The sequence below is a fragment of the Papio anubis genome, chromosome 3 (assembly GCF_008728515.1).
Source record: "Papio anubis isolate 15944 chromosome 3, Panubis1.0, whole genome shotgun sequence".
Classification (NCBI taxonomy): Eukaryota; Metazoa; Chordata; class Mammalia; order Primates; family Cercopithecidae; genus Papio; species Papio anubis.
The window spans coordinates 170,393,941-170,406,397 of record NC_044978.1 but is presented as its reverse complement, the minus strand read 5'-3'; the positions used below and the strand labels follow the sequence as shown (position 1 = coordinate 170,406,397).

The window sequence follows — 12,457 nt, the reverse complement described above, 5'->3', positions numbered from 1 at the left end:
ACTCTTAGGTGTCAGGCACTGTTACATTTATTCACTCATTTGGTCCTTGTGATAAACCTATGAAACAAGCAGTATTATTAATCTCATTTTACATGGGAGAAAGCAAAGGCACATTTGACCAGAGTAGCACAGCTGAGTTAAAAACTCATCTAGAGCTCATAACAAAAGACAACAACAGTATTTAGATTGCTGTTAAAACCAAAAGAGTTAATCTTAGATGGAAATATAAAATTGCTGATGTTTATGCATTTTTGGCCCAGAAGAACAGTGGCTGTATATGACTCTACCTAATACCTTTACAGCAATCAGATCAGTGCCTAGAACTTAGTGCCTAATGATGTTTCTCACTGTTACTAGATTATCCTGCCTGTCTTTGGGAAATGGGCTTTAAAAACTATTAAAGTGTGCAGGTCCATTGTCATTTAAACTGGCCTTTGTTGGGGTAAAGCCCAGGAAGGTGTCTTTTGTCTAGTGCCACATGGCAGTTTTCTAAGGAGCAAGTTAGGCATTGCATTAGGTTTTATTATTATTATTATTATTTATGATTTCTATGTGTCTGTGCATCTCCTTTGGATCTTTCTTCTCAGACATGAGCTTACAGCACATTCTATGGGGCTGGGAGCACAGCGAGAGGTCTTTGTTTCATGGCAATGCAACAAAAAGTGGAGAAGCCCTGCCTTACCATTCGAAGCTGGATCCCCTCTCCCTCCTCCTTTCACCCCATGCCCCATGCTTCTTGCCCTGATAGCTGTGTCTCTGAAAGCATCCTGAAGAAATCAACTGCATGACCAGAGCTAGAAGTGCCTCTGGGAGCTGTTTAGTTCAACCTATTTATCAAAGCTGTTTATCAGCTTTGAAATGGGCTCAGCTAGTCAAACAGCTGCAAAAAAGGTCAGGGGCTCGTTTACATCTAGGAGGAATTGTGGAGAACCAGTACCAGCCCGGAGTCCTCTGAGCCCCAGATTAGGTGGAACAATCAGTGACTACACCATTCACTGCAGATCCAAGCACACAGCTCCACACACTACCCCTGAAGGATCAAAATAAGTGGTGAAGGCACATTTCCATTCTTTTCTTTCAAACCCAATCCTCTCTCCAATCTGCTTGAAGAAGAAAGGCCATGCACGAGCCACAGGTTACTTATTTTCTGGAAGGATAAATGTGGGCCTGTTTCCAGTGAAAGTGACTTCCAAGAAGCATGAGCCTTCCTGACTACTGACCCACTTCCGGATGTGATCCTGGCTGCGGCAGTTTCCAGAATATCATCAGGGTAACTTTCCCGCTGTGCAGTCTATGTTGGAACTTACGTCGTCTTTAAAAGGCACAAATAGCTGAATAGCATAATGTAACCTGATGTTCTGACAACCCCACTTATACTCAGGCTGAATTTAAAGGTCACCATTGCAGGGAAATAGTGGCATGAGAATAAAAGTGCCTTAAACATGGATTTCACTGAAGTTTCCTCGTTTCAAAATCCTTACGCTGTAAAATAGAGGCAAAATTGCCTGTGAGCTTGAAAATATGTATAAGTGAAGAATCCATTTCTTGGGAACAAGGTGGTTTTAGGAAAAATTGTAAAATAGGTAGACACAAGTGTACAGTAGCCGAAGTTTGTCTTAGGTGTTCTCTGTAAAATTGTACTTATTCATTCTTTTCCCTTGTATTTACCAAACACCTACTACGTGTCAGGAATTGTGCTAAGCCCTGTGATCAAATGGCACGGGAGACAAACAATCCCCGCTTTCACAGAGCTCACAGTTTAGCAGGGAAGAAAGACATGGAAATAAATAATTATAACAAAGTGAGATGAAGGTGGCGAAAGAGGAAATGCATTTGGGAGCACACAGCGGGGGGGCCTGTAATAGTCTGAAGGTGTGGACAGCACTTTCTCCCGATGAGGTAATTCTTTACTGAAAGCTAACAGTTCAGTAGAAGAAAAGCATTTTAGGAGAGGGGAAAGTGTAATACAGATAGAAGGGACAGCAGAGCTAGAAGCTAGGAGAGGCAGAAGAGCAGGCCACAGCTGGTACTAACGATAACCTGGAGCAGAGCTGGCAGACTACTGCTCACTGGCCACACCCTGCCTGCTGCCTATTTTTGTAAATAAAGTTTTATTGGAGTACAGCCACATACATTTGTGTACTTATGGTTTATGGTAACTGCTGCCATACAATGGTTGAGTTGATTAGCGTGTGGCAAGTATCATAGTAGGCCCTTAATAAACAGTTGTTGTCACAATATCTGTATTCTCCCCATTTTACAGATAAGAACGTTGAAGGGAAATGGCTTAAGGAAGAACAGAAAGTTCCTGTCTTCTTAGGAAAGGGCTCATTGTTCTTTGGCCTTGCAACAATTGCCGGACATGGTTTTAAACTTATCCTAATTGGTCATTAGCTATTTTGCATCAGCACAATCACTGCTGAAAGTCATCCAATCAGCAAGACTGTCACGCAGGCGTACAGCTAAATATTATCCAATCTGTAAATACCCTCACTTCTGAGAAATTCCATGAATCCCTGAACTCCATACATCCCAAATAAATATATATAGCCAGCTCTCAGCTGTGCTCAGAGAGGCTGGGCTTTACAAGTTGTTTTTCTCCCTGGTTATGATGGCTTCTTTTTTTTTTTTTTTTTTGAGACAGAGTCTCACTCTGTCGCCCAGGCTGGAGTGCAGTGGCTGCATCTCAGCTCACTGCAAGCTCCGCCTCCCGGGTTCATGCCATTCTCCTGCCTCAGCCTCCCAAGTAGCTGGGACTACAGGCGTCCGCTACCTCGCCCGGCTAGTTTTTTGTATTTTTTAGTAGAGATGGGGTTTCACCGTGTTAGCCAGGATGGTCTCGATCTCCTGACCTCGTGATCCACCCGTCTCGGCCTCCCAAAGTGCTGGGATTACAGGCTTGATGATGGCTTCTTTTTTGGTATGCCCCAAATGAGCAAAGGAACTGAACTAGGATTCAATTCCAGGCATATCTTCCTTCAAATCCCATACTCTCTTGTCTACTTCTGTGCTCTTAGAGTTTTGAATGCATGCTGCTGGTGTTAGTAGAGACGATGGCAGCTGGGTAGCTGGTACACAATATTGGCATCAAATAACATCACATACAAAGGAAGTCATTTCCTTCTCCACCTTCAATTCTCTTTTAATCCTTCTTTGTATACCCAAGAGAAACTCTCAGTTGAGAGATAGTACACGTAGCAATTAACAAAACAGGCTCTGGAGCCAGACTTTCTACTACTATGTTAGTTATCTATTGTTGGATATGAAACTAGCCCCAAACTTAGAGATGGAAAAACACCAATAAAAACTTATTGTCTTGCACAGATCATGTGGGTCAGGAATCGAGAAGTGTCTAAGCTTAGTGGTTCTGACTCAGCATTTCTCATGAGATTATAGTCATGATGTTAGCCAGAGCCCGAGTCATCTGAAGACTTGAGTGAGCAGGAGGCTTTTCTTCCAAGAAGGCCCCCTCCCATGGCTTGCAAGCTGGTGCTGGCTGCTGACAGAGGCCTCAGTTTCTTGCCTTTCCATAGTGCTGCGTGAATGTTTTCATGACATTGAAGCCGACTTCTTTGAAGCAGCTGATGCCAGAGAGTAAGGCAAAAGGAATAATATCTGTTACGATCTATCCTTGAAAGTCACACAATATCACTTCCATGTGCTTAGGTCACAAATACACTATGGGAGCTGACTGCACAAGGGAGTAAATACCAAGAGACAAAGTCCACTGGGGCCGGTCACCTGGGAGGCTGCCACTGCCACTTACTAGCTGTGTAATGTTGGGAAAATTATTAAACTTCCCTGTGCTTCAGTCTCTCTACCTATAAAGTGAGAATAGTAATATAACCTACCTCATATGCAAGGGTTTTTTCGAAGATTAAATGAGGTAATATCAGTAAAGCCCATGAAAGAGTGCTTAGGGATCCCGGCTGGGGCGGCCTGCGTGGCCCTTAAGCGGGCCGTACCATGCGACCTCGTACGCTGCCAACCGTGGGCGAGCTCTGGGTGTGCGGACGGCCTGGCGCGGCGCTCCGCTGTGTCAGCGTGTTATGATGCCGTCCCGTACCAACCTGGCTACTGGAATCCCCAGTAGTAAAGTGAAATATTCAAGGCTCTCCAGCACAGACGATGGCTACATTGACCTTCAGTTTAAGAAAACTCCTCCTAAGATCCCTTATAAGGCCATCGCACTTGCCACTGTGCTGTTTTTGATCGGCGCCTTTCTCATTATTATAGGCTCCCTCCTGCTGTCAGGCTACATCAGCAAAGGGGGGGCAGACCGGGCCGTTCCAGTGCTGATCATTGGCATTCTGGTGTTCCTACCGGGTTTTTACCACCTGCGCATCGCTTACTACGCATCCAAAGGCTACCGTGGTTACTCCTATGATGACATTCCAGACTTTGATGACTAGCACCCACCTAATAGCTGAGGAGAAGAGTCACAGTGGAACTGTCCCAGCTTTAAGATACCTAGCAGAAACTATAGCTAAGGACTAAGGAATTCTTCTGCTTGCAGATGTTTAAGAAAATAATGGCCAGATTTTATGGGTCCTTCCCAAAGATGTTAACTGAACCTACAGTAGCTAATTAGGACATGCTCTGTTTTTCATCCCTTGGCCCTGGCAAGAGCTCCTGACAAGTTTTTCCACAGGAATATGTATCATGGAAGAATAGAGGTTATTCTGTAATGGAAAAGTGTTGCCTGCCACCACCCTCTGTAGAGCTGAGCATTTCTTTTAAATAGTCTTCATTGCCAATTTCCTCTTGTAGCAAATGGAAGAATGTAGTATGGCTAATTTCTTATTACTAAGTAATTTATTTTAAAAATATCTGAGTATATTATCCTCTACACTTATCCCTACCTTCATGTTCCAGTGGAAAATCAAAGATCGGTGAGTTCATCTGTAATGTTTTTTTTTACTTGCTTTCTTATTGACAGCAACCAGGAATTTTTTTTTCCTGCGGAGCAAGTTTTCAAAATGTAAATACTTTCTCTGTTTAACAGTCCTTGGCCCATTCTGATCCAGTTCACCAGTAGATTGGACAGCATACAATTTGGATCATTTTGTCCCTTGTAAATCAAAATGTTCTGTAGATTATTCCTTTAATGGCTGGACTTTTGGCTGTTTCCTAATGAAACATGTAGATAAGTGGTTATTATTTCGAGTTTATAACCCTATTGCTAGCACCTTGTGATGTCATCATTCTGCTCATGATTCCAAGGATCAGCCTGGATGCCTAGAGGACTAGATCACCTTAGTTTGATTCTATTTTTTAGCTTGCAAAAGGTGACTTATATTCCAAAGAAATTAAAACGTTGAAATCCAAATCCTGGAATTAAAATGAGTTAACTTTAAAAAAAAAAAAAAAAGAAAGAGTGCTTAGAACTGAGTGCATACTAAGAAATATCCACTGTTAGTCTTTGATAACTCTTTAATCCTGTAATCCAGTGTTACTCAAAGAGACAGTACTTTATGAGATCAAGAGTCTGACAGAGCAATGTAAATCAATGCCTTGCTTTCTTTACTGAAGAAGTTAGTCATAAATTTGTTTTTAAAGTCAGTCATAATATTGTATGTAGTGATTTAGTTGATTTACAATTGGAGCAAGTTTATTGTTTTGTAAACGAAAAAAGCAGTTTGTAGGCCAGTAGTCAGTCCATAAACCACACTTTGAGTACTGCTTTCCTAACTCTTGCTAATCTTTTGTTAACATAAGAGTGTAAAGAATAGTCCTTAATGGCATCGTTTTCTTTTCTTTTCTTATCTTCTAAATTTCTGAAAATATAGAGGGAGGTGGGTAAGAACACATAATTTTATGCAACTGATAATGTGCTATCAAAATGCAGAAGGATGGGAAGAATGCGCTAAGAGGAATAGATATTTACAGGCAAAGAAGTTTTGGAAAGTCATGGAAGGGAAGAATTCATCTTTGTAATGGCACATGGCTGTTTTTATCCATTTATAGACATGTTATAAAGTTTTTCTTTTAAATAATCTTATGTCTTAGCCTGGGTTCTTCAAAAGCAAAGCCTAAGACAAAGGTTCTCATATGGGCTAATCATCTGGAAAATGATTTCAGGGAGCAGAAATTTGGGAGTAGATCAGGAAGCAGATATAAGAATGAGTTGTTGAACTGGTCACTGCTGCCGGGGGTGGGAGTTTGGTCTTACCAGGATCTTCTGAGGGCCTTTTGAAATCCTTGTGTCCCTGGGAGATGAAAGGGAAACACATTTATCCATCAGCTTCTTTCCTTCTGCTAGTCAAAGATGGTCCCCTGGTTGCTACTCTCTTTTACTTCCAGGATGCATATTGCATGTAAGTGCTCTGTGGGTTCCAAAAGGGGGTGGGCAGCAGTGTAGAAGAATTCAAGGCCAGGAAACAAGAGGTATGTGGTCTAGTTAGAGGACAACAGCTCTGTGGTTATTTCTTTGCAGAGCTAGGAATAGTCTGCTGCTTAGAACTTTCAGAGTCAGCTGGCTATGCTGGCTCATCCTGTAATCCCAGCACTTTGGGAGGCCAAAGTGGGTGGATCACCTGAGGTCAGGAGTTTGAGACCAGCCTGACCAACATGGTAAAACCCTGTCTCTACTGAAAGTACAAAAATTAGCCAGGCATGGTGGCACATGCCTGTAATCCCAGCTACGTGGGAGGCTGAAGCAGGATAATTGCCTGAACCCAGAAGACAGAGGTTGCAGTGAGCCAATATTGTACCATTGCACTCCAGCCTGGGCAACAAGAGTGAAACTCTGTCAAAAAAAAAAAAAAAAAAAAAAAAAGAGAACTTTCAGAGTCACAGTGATCACAAAATACAACAAAATAAGACTTAAGAAGATTTCTGTGGATAAGGAATGTCCAATAGAATCCATTAAAATAAAAAAAGCACATTTTGAAAATATAAAACATTAAGTAGGGACTTTGAGTTTTAGCTCAAGCATGTAAACAGCTTAGAAGCCATCATTCCCATCTTCAAAAGAAAAGCTGGACAAATTGAAAATCAATGACTTTTCCTGGAATCATCAGAGAAGTGTGATTGCAGAACAAGCCACCAACTTAACACAGTAGAGAGACAGGTGCATCCAGAGATTTGCTTATCTAGAGGGAAGCTACTAATGCCATAAACTGGGGAATATCTAAATAGTAATTTAAATGAATTGCCTGAGATGCAGGACCAATGTGAGAGTGGGAAACTGGTAGAGGTCTCCAAACGTTCAATGTGCCTTCCCTCTAGGAGCCACATCAAGTTCTCATGATGGGGAAGCTGAGAAAAACCTCCTTGAGGCTCTGGCAGTGGAAAGGGAGAGTAACTATGGTGAAATAAGCTCAGAGCCTACTTAATAAAGAAATGCAGCTCTCCTAAAAATAGCTTTGATGGAAACTTATTCTAGCTGGAAGGAGGAAATTCCTCCCAACTCCAGATCCCATTGACTTTCCAGTCCCTCCTGAGGGGAAGAAAATTCATAGTCCTCATCAGAGAACAGGGCTTCAAGGAAATCGATTTGGAATGCTGTGGCCAGGGAGGGATGCCAAGGGGCATGGGGGAAATTTATATCATGGAAGAAATACTTCTGAAGGTCATGATCCCAAGATCCAGGCACAAGAGAAGTCTGAGTTTTAATCTGAAGACAGCAAGATGCTCTCTCTCCCTGATATCTGGTGACTCCACCAACAAGGATGCAGTATCATGGTGGATTGTAGCCGAAATAACTGCAAGGCACTTTGTCTGAGGAAGAGCATACAGGGAAGGCCAAAGTCGAGAGGGAAGACAAAAAGAATGACACTAGAGGAATCTGAACTGTCAGCAGCTACGGCTACAAGAGAATGTGAAGCAGTGACGAGAGGTATAACTTCTGCGTAGTGGAAATGCAAGAAGGCAAAGAAAGAGAGTAGAGTGGAAAATATATGTAAAGTAATAATGTCCAAGAACTTTCCAAAATTAATGACAGACATCAAACTACAGATCCGGAAAGCTCAGACAATATCAGAAAGTCTACACCTACGTATATCATATTCAGACTGCAGAAAGGCAGAGACGTAGAGAAAATAAGAAGTCAGGGGAAAAAAGCACCTCATGTATAGGAGAAGTGAGGATAAGATTTACATCAGACATCTTATAAGAAAGCGTGCCAGGTAGAAGAGAGTACAATGACATATTTAAAGTGTTGAAAGAGGCCGGGTACGGTAGCTCAGCCTGTAATCCCAGCACTTTGGGAGGCCGAGGCGGGCGGATCATGAAGTCAGGAGTTTGAGACCAGCCTGACCAACATAGTAAAACCCTATCTCTACTAAAAATACAAAATAATTAGCCAGGCCTGGTGGCAGGTGCCTGTAATTTCAGCTACTCGGGAGGCTGAGACAGGAGAATCGCTTGAACGCGGGAGGTGGAGGTTGCAGTGAGCCGAGATCGTGCCACTGCACTCCAGCCTGGGTGACAGTGTGAGACTCCATCTCAAAAATAAATAAATAAATAAATAAACTGTTGAAAGAAAAACCCACTAATCTAGAATTCTATATTCAATGAAATAATTCTGAAAAAAAGAAAGGAGGAACAAAGAATTTCTTAAACAAAGACAGGAAATTCATTATTAGCAGAACTCTCTTGCGACAAATGTTAAAATATATTCTGCAGGGAGAAGAAAAATCATATAGTTCAGTAACTTGGATCTACATAAAGAAAATAAGAGTGACAGAGAAGGAATAGATGAAGGCAAAATAAAAGTTTTTCTATTTCCTATTCCTAATCAACCTAAAGGATAACTGTCAGTTTGAAGCAGCAATAGTACCAATGTACTGGGTGATACTAGCACATATGGATAAGTAAAATGAATGACAGCAATGTCACAAGAGACAGACAGGAGGAATTGGTAACACTTTGTTATAAGATACTTGCATTACTCATGAAGTGATGGAGAGCAATTATTAATTGTGAACGTGTATCACTTCACTCAGGGCAACTGCTCAAAGAGAAGTTAAAATGGAATCATACTCAAGATGGATCATAGACCTCAATGTAAAATGCAAAATTATAAAACTCCTGGAAGATAACATAGGAAGAAATCAAGGTGACCTTGGGTTTGGTGACGAGATTTTTCAATACAACAGCATGATCCATGAAAGAAAAAATTGGTAATTAGACTTCATTAAAATTAAAAACTTCTGCTCTATGAAAGACACTAAGAGAATGAAAAGATAAATCACAGGCAGAGTAAAATCCTTGTAAAAAACATATCTATTAAAGGGTTGGTAATAAAATTATGCAAATAACTCCTAAAACTCAACAATGCGAAAAAAAAACGTAATAAAAAAATCGACAAAATATCTGAACAGGCATCTCACCAGAGAAGATATGCAGATGGCAAATAAGCTTAAGCAAAGGTGCTCAACATCACATGTCATTAGGGAATTGTTAATTAAAATGAAAATGAGATACCACCATATACCTATTTGAATGGCCAAAACCCAAAACACCAACAACACTAAATGCTGACAAAGGTGTGGTACAGCAGGAGCTCTCATTTATACTGAGTGGGAATGCAAAATTCTACAGCCACTTTGCAAGATGCTTTGGATGCTTCCTAAAAACTAAAGTTATTCTTATCATATGATCCAGCAATCATGCTTTGCTTTTTGGCATTTTTTATAAATGAATTGAAAACTTATGTCCATGTAAAATCTTGTAAATACAGTTTTCTAGTAATTTGACTCATAATTGCCAAAATTTGAAAGCAAACAAACTGTGGTACACCTATATAATACTATTAATAAAACTATCCAATAATAGTGGAAACTATTCATAATAGTATCTAATAATATTATCCAGTAATATACTATTATTCAGTGATTTTTAGAAAATGAGCTATCAAGTCATGAAAAGATATGAAGAGTCCTTAAATGCTAAATTAAAGAAGCCACTCTGAAAAGGCTACACATTGTATGATTCCAACTATCTGACATTCTAGAAAGGACAAAACTGTAAAAAGAGAAGTGGTTGCCAGGAGCTAGGGGGAAGAAAGGAGTGAATAAGCAAACAGAGGGTTTTAGGGCAGTGACAGTATTCTGTTTGGTACTATAGTGGTGGATACATGTCATTATACATTTCTCAAAACCCACAGAATGTTCAACACCAAGACTCGAAACCAAGACTTTTGGTGGTCATAATGTGTTAGTGTAGGTTGATTGATGGCAACAAGTCTCCCATCTGGAGTGGATATTCACAGTAGGGGAGGCTGTGCCTGGGTGGGGGTATGGGACACAGGGAACAGTCTGTGCTTTCTGCTCAATGTCACTGTGAACATAAAACTGCTGCAAAAATTATAGTCCATTAATAATGAAAAGGACGTTAGGTATAAACTAACACAGTCTGAAGAAAGTATGGAGTTTAATAACGAGTTATCAACATTGGTTCATTAGTTGTTGTAAATGTACCACAGTAATGTAAGAGGGGACCCTGGGCAACTGTGGGGCAGGAAATATTCTTTGCAATTTTTCTGAAAATGTAAAATGATTCTAAAGTTTTTTTTTTTCTAATGTAAAGAATGAGAGGGAAAGAAAGGAAAAAAGAGAGAGAAGTTTTTCAATGTATGACACATTACTTCGTTTTAATAAAAATAACAGAAGTGATCTTTATTGAATTCTTTCATTTCATTGTGTGTCAGGCACATGTGCTAAATACTTTGTACAGATCTTACTTAAGCATAACGCAACCCTGCGAGTGGACACAGTTCTCTCCCATTTACAGATGAGGAATCTGATTTTCAGGTCAAAGGAACTTGCCTAGCAAGTTTTTTTTTACCCTCTCTGTGCATTTTTTTCTGTATTCTCCTTTCTAAATGAAAGGGGATCATAGCTGGATTGTTGTAAAAATGAAGTGAGACACGTTTTTACAGCGGTGCTTGGAATGGAGAAGTGCCATGTTGCTGATAGTTATTATCAGTATCATCATTATCCTCATTATCTAGATATCTTGGAGGAAAATTGCTTAATAGCTTACGTCTCAGTTTCCTTGGTGTAAAATAGGGAAAACTGTATCACCAGTCTGCTGGAAGAACAAAAGGAGTTCTGTTAGGTGAATATTTCTCAGCTTCAAGCACCCTAAAAAGAGTCATAATGACATGAAGTTTCCTTCTACCCTAATTGTCCAGCCCTGTCTCTGTGCCATTGCTTCACTTTCCATCTGAACTGTAGGGTTGGTTGGTTGGAGAGAAATCCTTTCTCAGACCAGGGGGAGACATCCAACGCTGGGACTGTAGATGGTACTGGTTCTTCTTTTTCTCCAGGATTATTAAACCTGAACAAAACGTGAAGGAAAGGAAAGCCTTCCATGGAAGTTCTACTCCTGATGCATGTTTAATTTCTTGCTTAAAGCTTGAGGATGCTGTAAGAGATAAGTTCACTCACTCTTCTGTTTAAGAACGATGATCAAAAGCTCTTCCCCCATCTACAGCAGAACCAGCGGACAGGTTGTTCCTTATGCTGGCATTCTGGAGGCTGGGGTTGAAATGGCCTCTGAGGCTGTATTCAGGCTTGCGGGAGTGTCAAGCAGCCTTCCGGGGCACTGGAGGGGAAAGTGACCCAGGTGAATTGTCATCTTTGACCAGTGGGATAAACTCTTCAGCTTTGCAGTTAAGACCTCTCTTCAACTTTGCAATCTTCCTTCTACTTCTTCCACCACAAACCTGCTCCTTCAGGCGACTAGAGTACTTACTGATCCTCCAACAGAGTGTCTCATGAGTTTGAGAGAGCTTCTTGAATTAGTTAAATGGTACCCAGCCCCAAGGAAATCTTTCTCGATAATATAGCCAACTGGCTAATGGCTGTGAATTGTTTTTGTAGTTTATGATCTGGATTAGTTCCTGTCTAATGAGTAACTCCTGAAGTGCAGGCATGCAAGTTGTATCCGTCTTTTTTTGTGGCCAGTAGAAGCCCCTTTCCTGTTGAGAACTGCCCTCCTCTACTCTGTGGGTTTCTGGGCGGCTGTCTGCCATGTGACAGACTCAGTGATTGTACCAGGGGTGGGCAATGAGAGATCCCTTCAGAGTTCACGTGAGTGCTAAGGAGATAAAGGTCAGGTTCTTTTCTTTTGCAAACAGAAGGAATATGCTTGAGAATGAAACTAGATAATGGAAAGTGCACAGAAGAGAGACAGACAGAGAGATACAAACACAGAGAGATGTGGAGAGAGAGCTACAGACACACACACACACATGCCCAGAGCCAGAGCTACAAACACATACACACACAGAGCTACACACACACACACACACAAAGAGAAAGAGACACACACACACAATGTGGAGAAAGAGCTACCGACACACACACACACACACACACACACACACACGCACGCAGAGCTACACACAGAACTACAGAGAGGCATAGAGACAGGGAGAGAGACAGAGCTACACACACACACACACACGCACACACACACACACAGAGACAGAGACAGGCAGATTATG

At 41.1% G+C, this 12,457-nt stretch overlaps 1 protein-coding gene and 1 long non-coding RNA gene across 2 annotated transcripts in view; both read left to right on the top strand.

Moving 5' to 3' along the window:
- The window catches only part of LOC110740423, a 50,399-nt gene that overhangs the window by 28,939 nt on the left and 9,003 nt on the right, over window positions 1-12,457 (top strand). The gene's annotated exons all lie outside the window — the stretch shown is intronic.
- Window positions 3,908-5,329, top strand: LOC101022655 (transmembrane protein 230). The gene has a single exon (XM_003898515.4). The coding sequence runs from the start codon at window positions 4,050-4,052 to the stop codon at window positions 4,410-4,412; it is 363 nt and encodes a 120-aa protein (XP_003898564.1). The 5' UTR covers window positions 3,908-4,049; the 3' UTR covers window positions 4,413-5,329.